This window comes from Triturus cristatus, chromosome 3_2 (assembly GCF_964204655.1).
Source record: "Triturus cristatus chromosome 3_2, aTriCri1.1, whole genome shotgun sequence".
Lineage (NCBI taxonomy): Eukaryota > Metazoa > Chordata > Amphibia > Caudata > Salamandridae > Triturus > Triturus cristatus.
The window spans coordinates 165,584,366-165,608,758 of NC_140584.1; the positions used below are offsets into that span (position 1 = coordinate 165,584,366).

At 46.7% G+C, this 24,393-nt stretch overlaps 1 protein-coding gene across 4 annotated transcripts in view; it reads right to left on the minus strand.

Moving 5' to 3' along the window:
• CEP164 (centrosomal protein 164) overlaps window positions 1–24,393 on the minus strand; it is a 341,304-nt gene that overhangs the window by 26,118 nt on the left and 290,793 nt on the right. For all 4 annotated transcript variants that reach the window (XM_085647440.1, XM_085647438.1, XM_085647439.1 and 1 more), the window contains 5 exons: window positions 14,165–14,349; window positions 7,240–7,366; window positions 5,131–5,198; window positions 4,317–4,524; window positions 3,020–3,127 (listed from right to left, as the gene is read on the minus strand). In XM_085647440.1, the coding sequence (XP_085503566.1) occupies window positions 3,020–3,127; window positions 4,317–4,524; window positions 5,131–5,198; window positions 7,240–7,366; window positions 14,165–14,349 (696 nt within the window). The remainder of the gene's footprint in view (window positions 1–3,019; window positions 3,128–4,316; window positions 4,525–5,130; window positions 5,199–7,239; window positions 7,367–14,164; window positions 14,350–24,393) is intronic.

Below are 24,393 nucleotides of genomic sequence, written 5' to 3' on the forward strand. Positions count from 1 at the left end.
CTGCTGGGGTACACTAAAGAGGTTTGGCAGATGGACCTTCGGTAGGACAGACTAGGCGGCATGCAGACTTAGGCTGCAGGGGCAGGGGGCAACATGGACTACTCTGTGAAACTGCTGGGTTTCCTGCTGGAGTGGGATAACCCGACGGTTGGAAATGCCTCGATCAAAGCCATGAAAGTACAGGTGGAACTGCAGATGTTGGCGCAGCTCAGATGAGAGGTGGAGAGGGAGCGGTATCCCTACTCTCCTTAAAGCACTCAAGGGAGTACCCAGCCTTGTCCCCAAACAAGTGAGCCCTATCGAACGGTATGTCAATCATTGAGGACTGAAACTCGCCTGAGAACCCAGGGGATCAAAGCCACGCATGATGTTGTATAGCGAGACTTGCGCATAGGGGCCACCCAACAGAGTCAGTGGTGTCTAAGCCGCAATGAATTTTGAACTTGGCCGCATCATGACTGTCCTAAATTACCTGTGAGTGGACAGGACAAACATCTTCCGGAACTCAAGGGAGGACTTGCACCAGAGTGGGCCAAATAATGTGGGTCTAGCAGCCTAGCGAGCAGAAGGCATTAACTGATCGGAGGACCATGCTGGCTGTGGAGAATAACCTTTTCCCATATGTCTCCACTCTCTTGGATTCCCTATCAGGTGGAGTAGTGGGAAATTGTTAGTCTGGTTAGTGGAAGCTTGCACCACAAGACTCAGGAGAGGGGAGCTGGGACAAAAAGACCAGGTCCCCAGGAACAGGACTATAGTGCCTGTCAATTTGAAGGTTCACTGGAGGACCGGTACAAGGCTTAGCCCAAGCACCTAGAAAGGTATCTGTCAAGGACTCACTGAATGGGAGAAGAGGATCAGGAGCAGTCTGGCCAGACTGCAGGGCTTCAGTCAGTACATTTGTTTTCACCTCCGTGGAGGGGAGGTGTAAGTAAAGTGCTTCTGCCGCCCTTCACATAACCATGGCTTAGGAGGCTGATTCTTCTGTTGCTGGTCCTGTAGGAGAAGGATGCCTGTTTCCAGGGAGGTAATCAGCCCACTAGAGTCTTGCAAGTCCTTATACCAATTATTGTTTGTATAGGGCTGAACAAACTCATCACACTGGTCATCATCATTATCTGAATCGATTCCAAAAGTTTAGAGGAGAGAATGTGGTCTACCTTGAGGTAAAGCTAACACCGAGACCTCATCAGATTTTGATGCGACATCGGTCGAAGTTGGAAAAGCATTGAGTTGGCATCAGAAAGAACAACAGAAGCCACCAATTCAGGCAGCGAAGTTGGCATTGATGTACCCAGGCTTGGCGTGGTTGTGGTCTCTGGGGGCTGTGTTGGTGTTGGAGTTGAGGGAAAAAGCGATTCAGAGGGTCCCAATGGTGCCAAGGGTGAACCTGCCGGTGGTTATCCAGGAGGAGGGCCTCTTGGCTCCGTTGAGCCCGAAGGTGTGCCAGAGGAATTTGTCAAGGATCTGAAGAGCCAGTGAGTGCACAGCTGAACACAACACTTTGATCTTGCACGGCAACTCTGAAGGTCCCAGAAATACAGGTTGTGCCAGAATCAGCAGCGGAACTGGCTTGAAAAGTTGGCTGACTTCAGGACAGGGAACAGGACTGTTGGTGCTGCCCATGTGCTTCGCTGAGTGAGAGGGAATGGCGAGAAGGAGAGTAACTCTACCTCAACTTCCTATGCTCACCTGAAGATTTGAAACACAACGAAGCACAGCCTATAGAGTGGCTCCCGGAATGGGCGCGGATACAGAATCAAGCCTTAGTCTGCGATCAGTCTCGATGCGGCGTGTGTTTGGGGGCGTAAAGTTTCACAGTGCGTTCACTGGTGGCCTCTGGGTTCATGAACGTTCAGACTCTACAGGTATTAGAGTCATGGCTCGACCCCAGATACAACAGGCACACCTGGTGGGGCTCCATCACAGACATCTGTCAGCGACAATCTATACAGGACTTACATGTTGTTTTAAAGGGTGACATCACTTGCACACCTAAAAAATTGGCATTGAAAATTATAGGTAAAGTGTCTCTGAGATGCAAGCTCCAGATCCTTGTCTGGTGGCACAGAAAAAAAGGATGTGCATCAGTGCATGGGACTGGTGCCTATTCAGGTAATTTCCTACACAGAACGGAGTCAGTATGGAGCCAGAAGGCACCACCTTCTGGCACGCACAGGTGCTAATGAACAGTATCCGGATCCAGTCTCACACCTGGGGAATTTTCAGAAGGTGAGGAATGTGCGACAAAGTCTCTACCAGAAGCTGCAACACCACACAAGAACGCCACCCTAAAGCTACACCAAAATAGACACCAGTTTAACAAAACAACAACTTAAAGATAGGACAAAATCATACACCACCTGAAAGATGCAATAAAACCCACCCACCCTAAAGCTATAACAATACACAAACAAGTTTAGGAATATACCATCACACAGATGTACCAGTCTAAAGTTAAGGCCATTTTGCTGCATTTCCCTCGATAAGTGTCAATTCAGGCAGATTCATTGCCATCTACTGGTAGTCTAGAGCCTTGCAGTGCCCAGAAATCCTTGTGTAAACTTCTCACACTCAAAAGTCTATTTGCTCTGAATCTCAAAAAAAGGGAAAAATGGAAACCAAACACCACCCTGGAACACCCTGAGTGCAGTGTCTCAGTTCAATGGGCCATGCCAAGTAAAACTGCAATCAAATTCTTATTAAGTTCCCTGCAAAACCATAGCAGAATCTACCACTGCTTCAATAAAGAATGATTTCAGAAATTACACTGCTAGACTACCATAACGGGTGACACTGCAAACCTATCCTAGGGTGAACTTGCATAAGCCTGTAAAAATATGCCACACTTTACTTTAGAAAGCAATGCAACACTATTCTGAAAACGTATGCATCTCCAGCTTAATGGTGTTTAACAGTACACTTAGCATGCCTGGAAAGGAAATGTGGTAGGTCAACAATCGAACTGGTGCAGCCTCTGTCATTATCAGTGCAAAAAACACTCTAAAGTTGGCAGCACCTCTTCCAGCAGAGATGATTCGAGTTGGTTCAGACGTTCCTCCTTCTTTCTCAGGAGCGCATGTCCTTTGCGCATGGCCACCTTCATTTCCTCCAGCTGCTTCGCCTCCTGCACCAAACAGATAGAAGAGCAGAAGGAAGAAAAAAAATAGTCAAGAAAATGTAAGTACAACATGCACTGCTTCACCATTTCTGCTCTTCATAGCTCCATGCTTCTTTGTTTTGTGTCCTCTCTTTCATTAATAAAATCTTGATTACTTGTAGCACCTCACATTTGAGGTATTTATTTCCAGCTTCATTGGAAGACAACCATGGACCATGGTTCTAAGAAACTTTAGTGTCAGTCACTAATAAAACACTTGAAAACCAATGCACCCATCACTTGACTAGCAGTCCACTCCAAAGCGTACCAGTAACCTGATCAAATGTCGACTTGCCAACCAGCTTCCAATACTGACTGAGAACCTCGCTAAATCTCTGCTTGCCCTAACAATGCCAACTCACCATCCTCCCCACCATAACTGACGTGTAGAAGCCCTCCCCAAAGTCAAAGACTCGCAGCAGCTTTGCCCAAGGCCAACTCACCACAATCCTGCTTAAGGCAGATTTTCAGCCACCTGTTTCACAGACAACTCGCAGCAGCACTCCCAAGGTAGACTCTCAGCAGAATGGATGGCTCAATGGGGTCAACCCACATATTTTCCAAAAAGCTGACTTGCAACCCCTTCCTAGCCTGACTCAAACTGACATCAGGTCACCTCAATCCTGACTGGTAGTGGGCCTCCTCAACAGACTTAAAACTGCCCTCGCTAAAGAGGACTGATAGCAGCTTTCAACTGTGACCCAATGCATCACTATCCAACGCTAATCCACAGTTGCCCTGTCCAATGCTGTCTGGCCCTCTCTCCAATGCAGACTCATCACAGTTCTCTACCAGGCTAACTTGCAGATGTTTCCCAACAACCTACCTTGCATGAGCTCTGTCAAAGATAGACTTGCAAAAAAGTCCCAAAGTGCTCTCATTGCTCCTCCTGTTGCAGACTACAAGCATTTCCAATGGAAGTCTGCAGCATTTCCAGTTGCAGGCTCAGCAATCCAAAAGCAATTGCCACAGAGCTTTCTATTAATCCAGGACAGAATATCGCTCTGCTTCCCCACCGATGAACTGAGCACAATCAGGTCAGCACAGACTATGAAACTTATGCTGAACATGACTATGCAGGAAATGTAAGAATCTGGCAAAGCCAGGAGGTCCGCAACACCACTAAGTACCTCTAAAGGAGCAGTGCAATACTCACCTGCTCCAAATTCTTGTGCACATCTTCCAAGATCTGTGAGCTCTCAGTGTCCTGCAGCACATCCTGCACCTGGTGCATATCATGGCGCCACTGCTGCCTAGCGGCTTTCAAAGCCGTCTGCCGTTTCCTAATGGATTTGGTCTGGCGTTGCAGAAACTCCTTTGCCCCCTTTATGGAAACGCCCTCTGATGAGATGTAATGCCGTACACTGACGGTAGGCAGACAGAATGGGAAATAGATCAGGTAAAGGGCAGAAGCAAATAACTGCAGCAAATTAGAATTAGACATTGGTTATACGCAAGTGACGATTCACAAGAACATCGAAAAGCATACAGTTCATCAAACCCTTCATCTGTCTATGAAACGTAAGCATTCAAAATAAAATACGTGAAGGATTGAGCTGCATCAAACCATCCCTCTGCTGACTTTCCTCTGCAGTTTAGAGGCAGTGATAATTTCTCCAATCGGCAATATTTTCTGACCGGTCAAAGTCTTTGTTAACGCTATTATGGCAGTAGAGGAGGAATAGAGGCAGGTTCTACCTTTGTTGCACCAAATACTTGATGGAGCATTGTCCCCTCACAGTGGAGAACAGGCTAGGGGCATGCCACTTGTGGTTGACAATGCTCAGCTTCAACATTAGGTCAAAGTAAAATGCCATAGAATAAATCAGCACGCAGCTACTTCAGGGCTACACAGTAGATCCAAATTTCTGCAGTGTAGAAACAAATAACAGGAAAGACATGGTCCTGTCTACCTCTGGCTGCCACATCACATTACAGCGAATTCCCGGAAAACTGTCAATCGTACTTACTCATCCAGGCTGGTCTCTTCCTTCTGCGGAGTTGGGGAGCTCGGCTCGTGCTTAGTGGGCTCTTCTTTCTAGGTTATGCATGTAAGAAAAGCAGAACCAACATCAGAGAAACAAGCATTTCTTTTTTCTTTGTTAATGATTACTAAGATGGTGTGTTCCTACTTTCAAAAGAACCTCATATGTGGAAAATGTAATAAAAAGCATTCTTCTGGGCAGCTCTTCCGAGAGTCAAGCAGTATTAGTGATGCACAGAAGTACATCATTATTTTCTGTGGAACAAAAATGTAGTAGCTGTGCAGATTTGCCTTAATCTGTTCAACAAAATTCCCCAGATGGTGCTGAATGGTGGCTACAATGGGGTTATTTGCATATATGTGCACACGTCTCCATTATGCGCCCCCAGAAAGGTGGGAGTGCCCATTTCAATGAATCACTCCTGAAACTGTCCCGTGGATATATTATAATAGAACAGCACAAATTCGGCAAGAAAGGTTGACCAAGTTTTATCAACATCAACATTCTCCAGAAATGATAGAAAGTCACAGGTCTGCCAGAATTATGTAAAGAAGCAATTTAAGTTCTAAAATGGCACAATTGTCATAAATTACAAGTTACCTGCAGTAATGCTCTTTCTGGTGGATACACGATCCGACCACAGATTTCTAACCTTAAAAAATAGTTCCAGACACCAGACTGGATCCAGAGATTTTGTAGCAGTACTACAGAAAGCCCGTAGACGGCGTCTTGTGGCTCTGCTGTAACTCCATACCGCTTGGAAGTGATGCCACTCCTGTGCATCGATGTAGGTTTATTCAATTTGTTTCCATGGAGTATTTCACACATTTTTGATGACAGTCTGCGGATTACTAATGTAGGAGCTTATTATGTTTATGAGCCCACTACTGGCAGAGGTATTGGATTAGAGAAAGGCTGCCTCCGTGATCTCTTAGCACAGCATAGGCCTAGAGCAGGCCGATGTCCGTTCAGGCCCACCGGAGTATGGATCCATACTCCGGATTGGATCTTCAGATAGCACCAGCGCAGTAAGCAATCAGTATAGAAGGAACCAACTTGGACCCTGGTGTGATGCCTGGCCCAGAGTCTGATCTGGCCAGGCAGTTGGCCCCAGTGGGAAAGACCACAATGGGGCAGACTTGCCTGCAGAATTCTTACTGGATACCCCTGTGTATCTGTCAAGCTTGAAAGCACATCAGAGGGAGTCAGGACCGTACTGAAGATCTGTAGCATGGCTTCTTAGAATGCCGCTATCTGTGATGGGCTTGGGTGACACTGGAAGAGGGCAATCTCTATCCTGACGCCCTTGTGCCTTCGCGCTAGACTTCGAGTGGCAGGTTGGCATTAGATGTCCCACTGAGCACTTCTTGCGCTTATGCTTAGACTTCAACTTAGTGGAAAAGAATGACAAGTGAACTTTTCCTGTGAGCGGCCTTAAGACTGGGTCTGCAAGGTGGAGCAGGATATGTGCTCTGATTGTCACCTATTCCTATGTCCGTACAGTTTCTTCACCACCCATGCCAGAATCTCCATTGGGCGTATAATGGCACTGTTGTAACACAAGAGTTGTGGGCAGAGCACATGCACCTCATACACACTTCTTGAGGGTCAAGGACCGATATTTGCTTCTAGCCGTGTCGACACAAATTAAATCCAGACTTTTCAGTGGGAATAGCATACTGTGAAGAAATCTGAAAGTTGACAGAAGACTTCTAAAGTTGGGAAAGGAGCTCCAGACTGAAGGGTGCAAAACAAAAAGGATCTGATGTCATTTTGCAGGGATGTCGCCTATATCTCGCTCCCCTACTTCACTTTCGGGGTTGTATGGTGTCACTGGAGAGCCACACAACACCTCCTAGAGGCACATTGGAGCACTGCTATGAAAACCTACAAATCCAGTCTAGTGCCTGGGGGTTTTCTTAAAGAGGGGAGTCTGGGGTTAGAAGTATTCATCAAAAGAGAAGCATACTGGGAAACTAGCAAGATTAAGTATCTGCAGCAGCAAGAGAATTTAACTGTCACACGAAAAAATGAGAAAATAAGGAGCACATGCCTTGGCTGAAAAAAACTGACAGACGTGTGATTTCACCTCACCTTAGGAGTCATCTTTCTCAGATCCTCCATCCGGAGCTCGTTCTCAGAGAGGAGAGATTGCTCTTTCTCTGCTGCAGACAGCTCTTTTAGAACTTCTTGCTTGCTTCTGATATCAGCTTCAAGGTCACTGTGGAATACAGAAATTAAACCTTATAAATATGGCAAAGACACAACTGAAGAGTTCGAACACCTACAATACCAGCTCCAGTAAACAAACATGACAAATTCCCAGAGACAACTCAACTATTCCAATGGGAGCCAACATGACAAACAAAAAAAGACAACCCAACCATAAAGAACAGAGCAAACAACAAGAGATTGTGCAAACTCAACATAGACAACCAACATAACAACTCTCTAATGCATCATAATCTTCTGCTGAGAATCAATGTACAAAACACCCAAAGAGGAACCCCCTATCTGTCTGAGAACTAACAGGACAAAATCTGTGAGATCACAAGAACAGTACTTCAGTAGGGACCAGTAAATAAGCATCCTTTGTAGCTGCTGGAAAAAGTCTACTATTCGAGTACACTGGTGCCATGATGTGTGCCAGGTCTTCCATTCTGAAGGCGTCTAGAGTCAGGAATTATGTTAGGTTCTGAAGGCCTAGATGGGGGCCGAAGTCCTTTAGAACTTCCAATTAATGCAAAGGCCTGTGCCTCTAGTATTGCGTCAAGGCAGCCTCACTCTGGTAGTTTAAGGAATTCTGAAACACTGCACCAGCTCTCTTAAACCACATTGGTGAAGCAAGGAGAGGGTTGGTGGAAGGATGGGTGTAGGATAAATCACAGCCCTAGTGGCAGATGGTGGTTAGTGGAAGCAGAGGGTCTTGGAAGTAATTTGCATGGTGAATGAGAGAGATGGTGAAAGGAAATGGATGATGGAGGCCACAGGGCTGGTGGAGGGGAGCTTTGGTGGACGCCTTGGGACTGGTGGAAGGAAAAGGTTGTGGAAGCCACAGGCTTTGTGGAAGGTGAGGAATGGTTAAAGGAGAGAGCTGATTAAATGTGTAGAGCTGGTGGGGGTGAACTGGTGGAAGAACAGAGTTGTAGGTGACTTTGGGTAGGTGAAAGTGAAGGGATGATAGAATGAAAGGGCTTGTGGTTACTGAATGGCACAAGTTTTTTACAATGATGACAAGAGCCCTTAAATCCTGCACTGCAACTGCTCATGCATAGTAGAAGCAAAGCCATGTCACACTCGCAGGGGGAAGCCTGGTAACTAGATTGTATAAACACTGACAGGCACCTGCCCTCGTCAAGACATCAGAATAATTTCCTGAAATTAGGCAAAGGCGGAAACGTGATTGAACTTAAAACAAAATGTAGAACAAATGCATGTTTTGTAATAGAAAAGAGTCTAGAAAAGGGATCCACATTGTGATTTGTAAATTATGAATATTTGTCTGGACACAAGACCAAAGTTTGAGGAAAAGCGGAAATGCAGCTTAAAGTATAAACTGCAGGTACTACTCAGTGGACAGCTAAATAAAGGGCAGTAGTCTATACATTGGGAAAAGTACACCCAAAATAAAATGGAAAGTCAATGAACACATTTTCTACGTCTTGGGTTAAATGGCAGAGGCAAATTCAATAATGGTCCAATACGAAATATCAAGGTTGCAAATGCTTTATCTGGGATGTCCTTTTTGAATGTAAGCTGTTGTTCAGTAAAACTGAATGCCACTCTTTTCTTCAAGGAAGTGGTTCACACAGTAGCCCACCAAATGTAGCATGTAAGTACCAATTCAAGCCAAGATTATTGTTGCACAGAGACAAAGAGTTTGAGAGAAAGTACAGGCCCCCAGTTTTAGTCCTCACTAGTCAGAAGGTTACAATACGCCATATTTTAATATCACACAGTAGTAGTTGTTGTCCTACCACATGGAGTCAGTCGGTCCCGCAAACCGATGACTTCAGTGAGATGTAGGCAGAACACTAAACATAGAGAACATCCTAATTGTATCTCCAAAATAAATACAGCATGAACACCCTAAAACGGCTTTCAGTTCTCTTCATTTTAGCAAAAACTGCAAAACCAAGAACACAAGTTCCACTTGAGTAAAACAAATTCTAGCAAAAAGCCTACTCCACATGCCAATAAGTTGACTTGCAGTCAGTGATCTTTGAAACAGGTGGTGTGTAAATACTCGCTCTCCCTTACACAGAACGAGCAAAGTCGGAACTCCTCTCCGAGGGTGGAGGTGCTGTTTCTCCAAATGATTCTGACAAAAATGTAATCCAGTGGTGCATTGTGCAACAAAGGTTTTTCAGGAATGTGGCTAAAATGCTGTAGTTGTTTACAGTCGGCCCTGAAGGAGCCTTCACAAACTATTCCAATGCTTCACAGTTAGCAGAACAAGCCAGACTCAGTGCTGGGATGTTTGTTAGTTTCTCTACCTATGCAAATTCAGAAAAGTTGTGACAAAACAGTGCATTTCGAAGCACAATTACAGACTGTTAGAGGCATACCAGTCTGGCTTTCAACAGCAGGAGATCTTTTTTGCAAAAGTCCACTATCAACATTGATTTGTAAACCAAACAGTCTCAAGTACCATTCAAGGACATTACAGGACACTTCAGAAACATTGCTTACCAAAAGGTAAAAACTTCAAGAAACACCTCAAAACTCTTCTGCGGTACCAATTTGGGTCAAAAGATCAAAACTGAAGGGGCTAACAAACATTAGGAATAATGCATTGAGACCAGATTACTCTTCATCCAAAATCTACAGAAAAATAGCAATCATCTATTGTACAGTCAAACGCAGATTAAAAATAAACCTCTTAACACAGAGTTTCACAATTACTTAAAATTCATATATGCCTTGCCTAAAATAGCCCCAAAATCACCAGTCCCTGATGTATTCAGATACTTAAACCCTTTGATCAGTAAGAGACATAGCCTTTTTTATTAACTATCATTTTATATCTCTTATGAACAGGATAAAAAGGACTGGGCTACAAATCTCAGATGGCTCACCAAAACAGACCCAATCGAAGCACTTGGTTCATAGTATTTAGTTCATTTTATAAATCCAATATTGTCACTATATTTGCACAAATGAACAAGTCACCTTCAGTAAGTCCCTTTCTGTCCGGTGGTTACTCTTTGTAACCACGTACTCGTACCTTGAAAATATCCCCTCGTGCTGGACTGGATCGGGACACAATTCTTAGTAATGCTCCTAGAGATATGCTGCCCCAAGTGGCTCCACGATGACGCTGTATCATCCCGAAATTGACAAAACAGAGCAGTATATTAGTGCGGACAATGTGTTCTAACTTCAGTTTCTTATGTTTCTCCTTTCATGCCCTCAAACGTGGAAAACTACAAAAATCTGCAGGTTATTGTGAAAACCTAACCTTACTATGACATTCAGGAGTCCACTCCACAGAAGGGGGGGGAAGGGAGGTGGGTGAGAGACAGGGTGGAAGCTGCAGTTAGATAGTGAATCCATCAGAACGACCATTATCAAAAGGTAGTAACTTGTTCTTTCGATGGATACTTCTAACAACAGATTATTTACCGTAAGAACAGATACCAAAAGAGCACCTCACAAAGCTGGAAGGTCTGGGGAGTGGATTCAGACCAGGAAGTCTGGCAGGACTGAGCAGGCAAAATGGCCCTCCATTCGAACATGGTGTAGGGATGTAATGTAGAATGTAGGTGGTTATAAGCACATATAGAGTTATCTTTTAAGTAAGTGTTCAGTTACAGGAACAGAGATGAAGACCAGGAGTTGAGGAGGCTATTTTAGCATGTCAATAAATGTATTTGGCAGACTAAGATTGTCTTTTCGCCATTACAGATTGGGGACGAGCGCTGGTTGAACCTGCAATATGCTGATTTAAACAAAGGCAGTAAGAGCGGATTGCCCCCCCCTCCCCCCTCCCGAAACCGCGTTGTGTCCAGAACCGCTCTGAAGAAGAGGAGCTTCTGAGAGGGAATCAGGTGTGACTTTGGCACATTGATGGAGAACACCAGCCAATGCAAGAGGTCGGCCGTAGTCTGGAGGTGGGAGATGACTGCCTGGGGCGAGCCCGCCTTCAACAGCCAGTAGTCGAGATAGGGGAAGACTGAAAAAACCCTGATCTGCTCAGATGAGCTGCGACCACCGTCATCGCTTTCGTGAACACCTAAGGGACGCTGGTAAGGCCAAAGTGGAGCACGGTGAAATGAAAATGCTCGTGGCCTACCGTGTACCGTAGGTAACGCCGAAGGGCCGGCAGGACGGGGATGTGAAAATAAGCATCCTGCAAGTCTAACGCTACCATCCAGTCTTCCGGGTCGAGGGCAGACAAGACCTGAACAAGCGTCAACGTCTTGAACTTCTCCTTCCGGAGGAAGCGATTGACATCCCTGAGATCCAAGATAGGACGCAGGCCCTTGTCCTTCTTGGGGACCAGAAAGTAGTGGGAGTAACAACCACAACCTACTTCTGGGACAGGAACGGGCTCGATGGCTCCCTTGGCCAAGAGAGACATAACTTCCTGCTGGAGAAGGGCCAGATGATTCTCCTACATGCGGTGGTATCTCGGTGGCATGGCTGGAGGGGTAGTCTCAAAGGGATGGGAGTAGCCCCTTCGGACTATTTGCAAAACCCACCTGTCCGACGTGATGGTGCGCCAGTGGGGGAGGTAATGGCGAATCCTGCCGCCCACTGGTGTTTAATGAGCCTGAAAGGTCGGACTAGGAGGGTTTCGAGGCTGCTGCAGATGGGAGTTTGTGGACTGTCCCGCCCGCTGCCCCCCCCCAAACCACGACTGTTGTTCCCACATCCCCGGCCGCGAGAAGGTTGGGTAACTTGCTGCGGCCTGTGGCTCTGGGTGGGACATAGCGGGGCACCCCTTCCGTAACCATGAAAGGGGTGAAAAGCAGACTGCGCAGGGTGGGTGGAGAGGTCCAAGGACTTGTCCGTAGCCCGTGAGTCCTTGAAACGCTCTAGAGCATGTTCATCAAGGTGCTCTGGACATCCCTTGAAAAGCCAGTCGATCTCATCCAGGCGTAGCGAAGAAACACTACCGACATTGAAATAGTCCTGCCCAGAGAGTCGGCGGTGTCCAGCCCACAACGGATGGTAAACTTTGCTGCATCCCTCCCAGCGGCGACAGCCTGGGAGAGCACTACCCGGCCCTCCTCCGGACACTGAGGCAGCACCGGCACAACCATATCCCACACTGAGTGGGAATAACGGCCCAAGAGACCTGCGGTGTTTACCGACCGTAGTCCTAAGCTGGCGGAAGAGAAATTTTTCTTTCCAAGATGGTCTAGCTTCTTGGATTCCCTCTCCGGTGGTGCGGTAGGGAATGCGCTTTTGGAATGGAGGCTTGGACTACTAAGCTCTCCGGGGTGGGGTGTTGGGAGAGGAAAGTGGGGTCGCCCGGAGCCGGGCGGTGGCGTCTAGCAATCATCCAGTCCACAGGAGCCCCTGTGTTGGGCCTGGGCCACGTGCCCAGAAGGACAACGGTGAGGGCCTCATTAAACGGCAGCACAGGCTCCTAAGAGGTCGGAGCCGGTTAAAGCACCTCTGTCAGGAGGTTAGTCCTGACCGCCACCGTAGGAAGCTCGAGGTTGAGAGCCTCGGCCGCCCTACGCAACATCACTGCATATGACGCTCCCTCCTCCGTAGCCACGGTAGGAGGAGAAAACATGCCAAGGTCAGGGGAGGTGTCCAGACCACTGGCATCCCCCAGTTCCTCTCTCCAGTCCTCTTCACTGTCCAACTGGTCAGTCAGAGAGTCACCTGACCCCTCCTAGTCCTAGTACTACGATTTAACGCAATCACATTACCATTTTAAACTGAACCACCAAGTCTCCGATTGACTAGAGGGCGCCCTACATCTAGGAGCTATCAAAAATATTTGGACAGTTAGTGCAAGCATATGGAAAACTTGTGACTATATCTCCGTAAGTGAGATCATCTTTCAGGGGCAGCAATGCTCTGTACCATTTTTTCAATGGAAGTTAGAGTATATTATTAAATCTCATGTTCTGTTCGTAAATGTAGGCAACACCTGGTACCATTTTACCTGCAGGAAAGCAATTAAACCTAATAATCTGCAAAGACCCTAGGACCAGATATAAAAAAAGTAGTAGGACAGCGCTAGGGTTAAAACTTCGTAAAACGGAAACCCTGGGTTCTCTAAGCATCAACCATCGTACCAGCTGGAATATGTTTAAGCCAAAAAGTAATACACCTTGAGCCCAATTTGGCTGGTAGGGTTCACTTGGATTCGCAAGCTAATCCAAATTGTCTTGCTTCGTCATATCTTCATATCTAGTCTTGCATGGTTTGTAACATAGAGCAGTATCTAAAGACAATGCTGCATTTTAATGAGAACTGTGTAAATGTGCTATCTAGCTATTGTTCTGTTCCGAGTACTGTTTAGTGATGACTCCTATTTTTCTAACAGCATGACAGTGTAGTCCTACTGGTTTATACATGTTCTTTTTGAGGTTCAGTGATATCAGATGTTATGTGCACCTGTGTAGTGTATCCCCACCATTTGGGGAAGCAGCTTTGCACTCAGCCCACCTGCGCTTACAAAACAATTCAGCATAGCTGTTTACCCGCACCGCTTTCAAATTCTCTGGCTCTGTAAGGCCGCAATCTTATCTTCAAACACCCCTGTAACCTAACTCTCCCAAACCACTTCCACACCTTGTTGCTCCAGGGCAGGAGAGCCACTTAAACTTGGGCAGGCCATATCAGTCAATTGGTTTCTATACCCACTAGCTTAAGCCCTGGTTTCAAATGGTCCCCAAAACACGTACTGAACCCGACCCGCTTCAACACCATTTTGTATAAACTCTGGAAGAGCAAGTCATGGAGCCCTGCATGTCTACTCTTCAAACCCAAAATGTATCAGATCCACAGGAGATTCAACTAGGTTAATATTGACCCCAGCACACCCACATACCTGATACGCTTCTGCAGCCTTTGGCTTCGGTTCTGCAGGAGCTCGACCTGGGCCTCAAGCTCAGCCTTTTGGTCCTGCAGCTCTTCCAGAGTATTGCGCAGCTGCCTTACAGACTCCTGTAAACGGCGCTGCTGCTTCTTGGTGTCTTCCAGGTCAAGGCAGCGAAGGTGGGCCACAGCCGCTTCCTGTAAAAGAAAAGCCATCTTGGAGGTTTGTAATCGGAGTAAGAGCTGTGTGAATACACCTATGAACTTTACGGAGTCAAAGTGATACCGTCCCCCTCCTCATCTGCTGAGGAGTGCAACAAAGGTTCTCAAGTATAAGCACTTCCAAGCCTAATTTGGCCAAAAAAGTATTCGCAGGTCTGGAAGCTGTGGAGGTGTGATATGGCCACCTACAAGACAACTGTCATGCTTATTTTTAGCTGTACCTTTCACCAAGTGTCATCACTTTAGTATCGCCACGACACACGCAATAATAGAAAAAGGAGCTTTTCTTAACAAGAGGTTCACACACCAACGACCAACAATGACTAAACTTCAACATTACTGGCTCAAAGATGGTGGTGCTATCAAACAGACTTTAAAGGACAGTGACACAATGTGCAGTCTTTGGACAAACCATCACCAAGGCTCAGCATAAAGAGCTGCATTTGTACAAGTTACTTACTGTTGTAATCTTGTGTATACATGTGGAACCTTCCGCCACCCCTTCCCCTCTTTCTCTAATGGTATCTTCTATAAGAGCTTACCTTAGAATGTTGAGTGAAGTGAAGCGTATTTGGAGAGTGGATGGTCAAATAAATAAGTCTTCTCACTCACCTGGTGCCTTATATCTTTACAACACTGGTGATGTGTTGCTGTGCAGGGGGCAGAAGTGACCATCTCCCCTTTCAGTTCTCCCTCTCCATAAGTCAGGAAGACTCTACAGTCCTGCAGTGTCCTTGGGGAATCTTCCTCAAGCAGAGATTGCGATATCGACAGGAGTGAGTCAACGGTAGGATCCTGTACTGGTGTGGCGGCAGCAAGGATAATTTACAATTCTTATGGTTGGCGTCCGGAGCTATTGTCGTGTCGATCCTGTCAGGTATTCTTCACCGATTATTTAATTCGCATCATTTTTGGGCTGGATACTGCGTTTATGAGGTGTGCCACTCTGTCTACTGAACTGAGGTAGCGGTGTCTGCTGTTCTGCCTTTCATCAATTAACACCTGTGTGAGCTCGCAGCATATATCTGTTTCCCTGACTGAACGGTAGTGCTTCTCGGGGCTTGAAGTATAATCCGTCCTCATGACTGTGTTCAGTTCCTTTCCGGTATATGCAGTCTACTTCCTCTGTCGGCGCAGATCCTTTGAAATTCAGGAAGAGAGTAGTGTCACCTGCGTGTTTCTCATCGATGACGAGTTTCGATGAGAGCCGTCGCCTGACGAGACACTACTTGCGCTGGAGCGCCACCTGTCTCTCTTTGGTATTACTTCAATGCTTACGTTGTAGATTTTCTGGCAATTTGGGACGAGATTCTGAGCTGAGGAGCAGATGGACAACAGTTGTGCAGGTTAGTGTATCTATCTTCTCTGGCAGCATTTCCCACAATATAGACTCCTCTGGCACTTGAACAGCCCCCCTCATTGTCTACTCTGATTGCCTTATTTGACTTTGTCTTCGCTGGTGATCTCTTTTGTTCCTTTGTCCTCGAGTTGCTCCTCACCACTCGGACTGCGTCAGTGCACTACAACCTTTGGGATTACTTTTCAAGACTCTAATAGTTGTGGCATTGCTCTTATTGTATGTATATATATATATATATATATATATATATATATATATATATATATATATATATATATATATATATATATATATATATATATATATATATATATATATATATATATATATATATATATATTTTTAGCTATTGTCTCCTCACATTGTAATTCTGTGTATGCTACCTACACTGTGTCAAATGTTACACCACAGTGTCTGCTGCATTCCTCAAACAGAATGTTCCTTATGAATGCATGCCGGTGCCAATACTGGTTTTCGGATTAGTTAACTTTTCCTTGGGTATTCTGCTCTACTACCCCTCTTATTCTATCTCTCTCTTACCTTGCATTCTTATCCTTGCTCTCTTTCTCTACTGTCTCTCAATTTACCTATTTTTCTTCCATTGTTATGTTATCTGGTACCAACATGATGGCTGCTGCGAGTATGAGCCAGCCACCATCCTTCTTGAACAAAATTGGGGAACCAGAAATTTTCTGGAAGGAATGGGTGAAACTATTTGAGTCCTACCTTATTGCTATTGGGGGGGGCGATTTACTGCTCTACATAAGCAGCATATCCTCTTGCATAATTTGGTGGTGCACGGTAGAAAAATATAGGAGACCTTGACTGAACCAGAAACAGTGGAGGGAGAACAAATTGATGTCTTTGCTATCACTATGTTAAAGTTAGAAGTGCATTTTGGGGACAGGATAAATGTTGTTCTTGAAAGGCATACATTTTTTAATAGAACACAAGGAAAGCTGGAAACTGTATCTAATTATATAGTAGCCCTTAGGGGACTCAGTCAATTATGCGACTTTGGTAATCTGACTGACCCTCTCATTAGCGATCAGTTAGTGCGTTGCACTAACACACGCATTCAGGAGAAACTACTTGCTAGAAACCCTAATCTTAGAGAAGCGGTAGCCATTGCTAAATCCATAGAACATACTTTGAAATGTATTAAAGAAATGAAAGCATCCCCTGAATTAGTAGCCAATGTGCATGAACCAGAAGTAAAAAGTGAAGTGTGCAAAGTTAAAAGTGGTGAGAATGTACAACAGAGTATTAGTTCAAATGTTAGTAGGAAACTTAGATGTTACAGGTCTGGAAGCAATAAGCACCTAGCTAACTACGCTCAATGCCCAGCTAGGAGCTTCGCTTGTAAAAAATGCAATAGGAAAGGTCACTTCGATAGAGTGTGCAAAGAAGGTGAACCTCATAGCAAAGAAGGAGCCAACAAGGATAATACCCAAATAAAAGAAATTAGTATTGATAATTCTGAAGAGAGGAAATATGTCTTCCAAATCAAAGATGGGTCTGGCTCTGTTCACACGGTATATCTCAAGTGAGAAATACTGCTTGACAATTCTACTGTCTCTATGTTCGCCGATTCTTGTTCTCCTTTCACCCTGCTGAACCGCTATGATTTTGAAACAACAAGTTATGAAGTCTGACATTTCACCCACTGGGTACACAAAGGAACCCATACCTCTAATTGGCATGAAAGAGATGCACATAGAATTTAAAGGAAGGTGCACTAAAGGGAAGGTGTATATTGTAATCTGGTTCTAATCTCTTAGGGTGGCAACACCAGAAGGAGTTGGACCCAACAACTCGGAGCAAGTTCTTTTGACCAATGAAGACCCTAAAGGTAGTGACACATGTGAAGAATTCCCTATGCTTTTTGAGAACAAACTTGGACTCCTCCATGACTTCCAGCACAAGATCAAAGTCAATACTAAACCGGTAGTACACAAGTTGCGAACTGTTCCACATCTAATGAAGGAACCCTTGGAGAAAGAAATCAGAAGGTTATGTGAGTTAGACATAATCCAACCCATCACCACCTCGGAGTGGCTAGCCCCGATCGTTTTCACCTCAAAGGCCAGTGGTGACGGTATTAGGCTCTGCGTAGACTTACGTAGCTTGAATGAGAGCATCTGGGTGGAAAGGTACCCGTTACCAAACATAAATCACATGCTCAGTACCATGGGTCACACCAAAGTTTTTAGTGTCATCGACCTATCGCGGGCGTACCATCAAGTTCATCTCCACCCAGACTCGAGGCCTTTGACTGCATTCATAACCCCACTGGGCGCATTTATGTTTAAGAGGTTACCCTTTGGGCTGGCATCGGCGGCCGCCGTATTTAAAAAAATTATGCACCATATCCTGGGAAAAGTGGAAAACTGCCTGTGTTTCCAGGATGATATTCTGGTGTACGGAGACCCTCTGGAAGAGCATAACCACACCCTAAGGATGGTATTCACCAAACTCATGGATGCAGGACTAGCAGTTGAAAAATCTAAGTGTAGGATCAGAGTTCCGTCTGTGAACTATTTGGGACACTCTATATCTGAGAAGGGGTTCCGCCCCAAACTGAACCTTCTTGCTGCTGTTCGTGATGCTCCTCAACCAAAGAACAAGGAAGAACTCAAGTCATTACTAGGACTGTTAGAGTATATACCCAAGTATGTCAGGAATTTTGCCACTAAATGTGACCCCTTGCGCATTCTCCTAAAGAGGAATGCAGAATTTGTATGGGAAGACAGTCACATGAGAATTGTGGATGCATTGAAGGAAGAAATTCTGATGTCTTTAGCACCTTTGATCCCAGGAAGAAAATGATTCTCATCACAATGCCTCCAATAGAGGGTTGGGAGCGGCATTAATCCGAAAAGAAGAGGGAGAAGAAAAGATCATAGCCTTTGCCTCTCGTTGCCTTTCAGGAGCCGAAAGAAACTACTCTGTTATTGAGAAAGAAGCGCTGGCGTGCTTCTGGGCGGTGAGGCACTTCAAGTTTTTCCTGTGGGGGCTAAAATTTACCATAAGATCACAAACAGCTCATTTATATGTTCTTTGTGAAAATCATGGAAAACACTACTCCCAGAATAGGAAAGTGGATACTAGGGCTGGAGAATTATTGTTTCAAAGTTGAATACATGCAAGGAAACAAGAACCAAGTTGCAGATTTTCTGTCCAGTTCACCTCTTGAAAGTGAATGCAAAGAAGAATTGTTGGATAGTCCAATTTTAGCTGTGAATGGACCAGCTATCACTGAAGAAGAATGGGAAAAAGCTATGCAAGTAGACAACGAGCTATGTAAACTCAAGAAAGTCATAGTAGAGGGCTGGCCAGACAAGCGTATGGAAGTTGATGACGACCTAAAAGGTTTCTGGGAAGTTCGCTTAGAACTGAGCATTCTAGGAGAAAAAGTTCACCGGAAAGATAAATTGGTTCCTCCTAGAGATGTAAGAAGATGGATCGTGGAACTTGCTCACCAAGGACACCTAGGACGTAGCCTGACTAAGAACAGAATCAGAGCTAATTACTTGTTCCCAGGTATGGATACCATGGTCGAAAGTCTAGTTAAGGATTGTGTCAGCTGCGCCTGGAGTGATAAATCCAAATCCATCCACAGAGCCACATTTGTCCCCAGTTCCTGTTCCCAAGAAACCTTGGAACAAATTGGCCATGGATGTAATAGGACCAATGGACCATCTAGTGGAATACAAAAAGTTCATGCTGGTGTTGGTGGACTATACCTCTCACTGGATAACACAAAGATTTGTACACAGTGCGAACACTAAGTCAGTTGTCAAGTTCCTTAAAGAGACCTTCGCCACTGAGGGCATACCTACGGCCATCGTGACTGATAACGGTGCACAATTCACCTCTCAGGCCATGAGAGAATTCTTGGAGAACTATAACATCAAACATGAGAAAACTGCATTGTATTGCCCTAAAGCCAATGGGTTGGTCGAGAGGGCGAACCGACTCAAAGGAACATCTTCAGTTGGCTATAGCAAGATGTCTCGAAGTAGAATCGTCCTTGTGTGAATGTTTGTGGGCTTATCACACCACGCCTAACCCCATTACTGGAATCTCCCCTTTTGTTTCTCTCAGGGGTAGGGAACCTGGCACTAAACTCAACCCTAATTGGCTAAGGGCGGGGGGGGGGGGGGGGGTAAACCTGTTAATATTGACACTGACGTGGTGGGAAGGAAGATCTTGCGCCACCAGGAATCTTACAAGAACTGGTAGGACACCAGACATGGTGTCAAACAACACAATTATGAGGTAGGAGATTTGGTACAGGTCAAACGCAGTGTCAAACATCACAACAATCAAAGCAAGTTTTACCCACCATGTAAAGTGTCTAAAGTTTACAACAATGTAGTTCTGTTAGAAAATGGTTAACTGTGGAGTTGTGAAAAAAATTGTAAAATGTTGAATAAGTAAGGGAGGTGTGTTGTAATCTTGTTTATACATGTGGAACCTTCCGCAACCCCTTCCCTTCTTTCCCTAATGGAATCTTCTGTAAGAGCTTACCTTAGATTGTTGAGTGAAGTGAAGCGTATTTGGAGAGAGGATGGTCAAATAAATAAGTCTTCTCACTCACCTGGTGCCTTGTATCTTTACAACACTTACCTTCAGGAACACTCTTTCTGGTGGATACTCTATCTAACCACAGAATCCTCACCTTTAGAATATCAGACAAAAGCTAGGCTGATTCCAGAAGTTTTCATAGCAATGCTTCTGCATGTCACTCGGTGGCACCGTGCACTTTGCATGGACCACGTTCCACGCTAGAAGTGACGGAGTGGAGCCATATATAAGTGCCCACCCCTGAGTGTCGACACACAAGTTACTACTTGTGTAACGATATATCTGTAAGAGACATTAGTTAGTGATAAATTCCTTACCTTAGAATATCCCCAGGTGTCAGACTAGATCCGGAAAGTTTTTTCGTCAGCTGTACACATGCCCGTCGGTAGGTAGCCTTGTGCGGCTACACATCCGTCGCTGGCGTCGTAAGCACCGAGATGACGTCACGGAGACTTTCCGCACCAGGAACGCAGAGACATGCAAGAAACTGACCATTGGTGCCATGAAACTTGGGTCCTGAAAGGGATGACCTTAACCCTAGAAATCAGTTCGCAGAACGGGAAGGATGGGAGGGGCAGTAAGGAATCTATCACTAACTAATGTCTCTTACAGATATATCGTTACCCAAGTAGTAACTTGTGCATCTGAAAGAGACACGTTAGTGATAGATTCCTTACCTTAGAATAAATACCCCAGCAATACCAACCCCGGTAGTGGGTCTGCGAACAAGATTACACCAGAAAGTCACGGAGAACAGAATGGTCAAAGAAGCCGTCTCTCCGGACTGGACTGTCAAGGCAGTAATGCTTGGTAAACGTGTGCAACGAGGCCCACATAGCTGCCTGACAAATGTCCTGCAAGGGAACGCCGCGTCCCAAGGCAGTAGTGGCTGCCGTTGCCCTGGTAGAATGGACACGCAGCCCCACAGAAGTCTCCTTCTTAGCCAACGAGTAACATGCTTTGATGCACAGAATGACCTACCGAGAGATAGTCCGTTTGTGCACGGCTCAACCTTTTTTGGCGCCAACGTAGCCAACAAAAAGTATGTCATCCACCCGGAACTGTTGGGTGCGCTTCAGATAGAATGAGAGCGCACATTTTGGGTCCAGACGGTGGAGCCTCTCTTCCTCTTTCAAAGGATGCGGAGGCGGAAAGAAGGTGGGCAAAGTGATAGTCTGCCCGATGTGAAAGGGTGAAACAACCTTTGGCAGGAAAGAAGGACGGGTCCTTAAAACCACCTTGTCCGGATGAACAGAAAGGAAAGGAGGCTTAGCAGAAACAGCCTGGAGCTCACTCACCCTTCTGGCAGAGGTGATAGCTACCAGGAAAGCCGTCTTAAGAGTGAGAAGACGTAAAGGACATTTATGAAGGGGCTCAAAAGGAGCGCACATCAGATAGGTCAAAACAAGATTTAAGTCCCATTGAGGCATTATGAAAGGCACAGGAGGAAACGTGTGTAATGCCTTTGAGGAAGCGGTTAACAACCGGGGGCTTAACAAGAGAAGGCTGATCTGGAAGCCGTAGAAAGGCAAAGATGGCCGAAAGATAACCTTTCATAGTGCCCAGAGCAGAGCCCTGCTGGGCCAAAGAAAGAAGGAACAGAAGGACCGCAGAAAGAGGTGCAGAAAGGGGATCCACAGCCTTCGCTGTGCACCATGCCACAAACTTGTTTCACCTGCAGGCGTATACCGTCTTAGTGGAGGGACACCTGGCTGCCAGAATGACATCACAGACTTCGGGAGGAAGATCGAAAGCTGTCAACTGTCACCGCTCAATCTCCACGCATGGAGGTGGAGGCTGGACAGGTTCGGGTGGAGAACTGTCCCCTGCTGCTGCGACAGGGGGATCGACCGCCATGCTGAGTAGCACGGGATACCAGTATCTTCGTGCCCAATCCGGAGCCACAAGGATGACTTGGGCCTGGTCGCGCCGAATCTTCTTCAGCACTCTGGGCAGAAGTGGTATAGGCGGAAAGGCATACAACAGACCGCAGCTCCACACACGACGAAAAGCGGTGCAGAGCGAGTGCCCTCTTGGAAATTCCAACGCGCAGAACTGATGACATTGCGCGTTCTCTTCGGTGGCGTATAGATCTAACCAAGGCTCTCCCCACTGCAGAAAGAGACCTTGTGCCACGCCATTCGTAATCCATCATGCATCGGCGGCTGAGTTTGTCCGCCCTGGCATTTAGAGAGCCTGCCAGGTGTTGTTGAACCACCAAGGTGATGCCTGGATGTTCCAGCCATGTCCAGAGGCACAGAGCCTCCTGACATAGGGTCCACGACCCCACCCCGCCTTGTTTGTTGCAATACCACATGGCGGTGGTGTTGTCCGTGAATACCTGCACCACACTTCCCCGGACAGAGGGAAGGAATGCTTTCAGTGCAAGTCGGATCGCCCGAAGCTCCAAAAGGTTGATATGGTGCCGGGACTCCGCCGGAGATCAGAGGCCTCTGATCTCCACCTCTCCCAAGTGGCCGCCCCATCCCAGGAGGGACGCATCGGTCACCACTGTGTGCTCCGGTAGGGGAAGGGAGAGGGATCTGCCATTGACCCAATCGCGATTCCTGAGCCACCACTGCAACTGTCGTGCAGTGCCCTCCGAGATCTGGACATGATCGGACAGGCTGCCCTGATGCTGTGCCCACTGGAACTTCAGGTCCCACTGCAGAGCCCGCATATGCCATCTGGCATGTTGCACTAGCAGGATGCAGGAGGCCATCAGGCCCAGGAGCCGGAGGGTCATCCTGACTGAAACCTGGATAGAGGCTGAAAGATCAGAATCATAGCCTGAATATCCCAGACTAGCTGCTTGGGAGGATAGACCCGAAACAGCGTCGAATCCAGAACCACTCCGATTAAGGGGAGCTTCTGAGAGGCACTCAGGTGCAACTTCAGCACGTTGATGGAGAACCCAAACAGATGCAGGAGGTCGGACGTAGTCTGGAGGTGGAAAACGACTGCCTGTGGCGAGCCCGCCTTCAACAACCAGTCGTCGAGATAGGGGAAGACTGAAACCCCTGATCTGCGCGGGTGAGCTGCGGCCACCGCCATCACTTTCGTGAACACCCGAGGGCACTGGTAAGGCCGAAGGGGAGCACAGCAAACTGAAAATGCTCCTGGCCCACCGTGAACCGCAAGTAACACCGGTGGGCCGGCAGGACTGGGATATGAAAATATGCGTCCTGCAAGTCCAACACTACCATCCAGTCTCCAGGGTCGAGGGCAGCCAAGACCTGAGCCAAAGTCAACATCTTGAACTTCTCCTTCCAGAGGAAGCGATTGACGTTCCTGAGGTCCAAGAAGGGGCGCAGGCCCCGTTTCCCCTTTTTGGGGACCAGAAAGTAGTGGGAATAACAACCACGTCCTACTTCTGGCCCAGGAACGCGCTCGATGGCCCCCTTGGCCAAGAGGGCCGCGACTTCCTTTTGGAGAAGCGCAAAGTGATCCCCCGACATGCGGTGGCACTGAGGTGGCATGGCAGGTGGGGCAGACTCGAAGGGGAGGGAGTAGCCCCTTCGGACGATTTGCAGCACCCACCTGTCCGAAGTGACATAACACCAGTGGGGAAGGTGATGTTGAATCCTGCCGCCCACCGGCGTGGGGTGCACCCCAAAGCTCGGACTAGGGAGGCTTTGAGGCGGATACTGCGGGAGCGGAGGTGGACTGACCCGCACGCTGGGCCCCAGTGCCGCCACAAAAAGTCTCCAAAAAGTTAGTAAAAAAGTGACTAGGGTACGTGCTCCAACTGTATCTGCGCTTGCTGGCGCGGAAAAAGAAAGAACTGACGTCAGCGCGCATGGGTGGCACCTAAGTAGTCTCCGTGACGTCATTTCGGCGCTTACGACGCCAGCGATGGACGTGGAGCCGCACGACGCCACCTACTGACGCGCAGGGGTACTGCTGACGAAAAAACTTTCTGGATCCAGTCTGACGCCTGGGGATATTCTAAGGTAAGGAATCTATTACCAACGTGTCTCTTTCAGATGTCAGTTTCATACTTGTCTCTTCCTGTGACCTCGGACGCAGAACACAAAACAATCAGACGTACCAGTATTCAGATCTCTAAT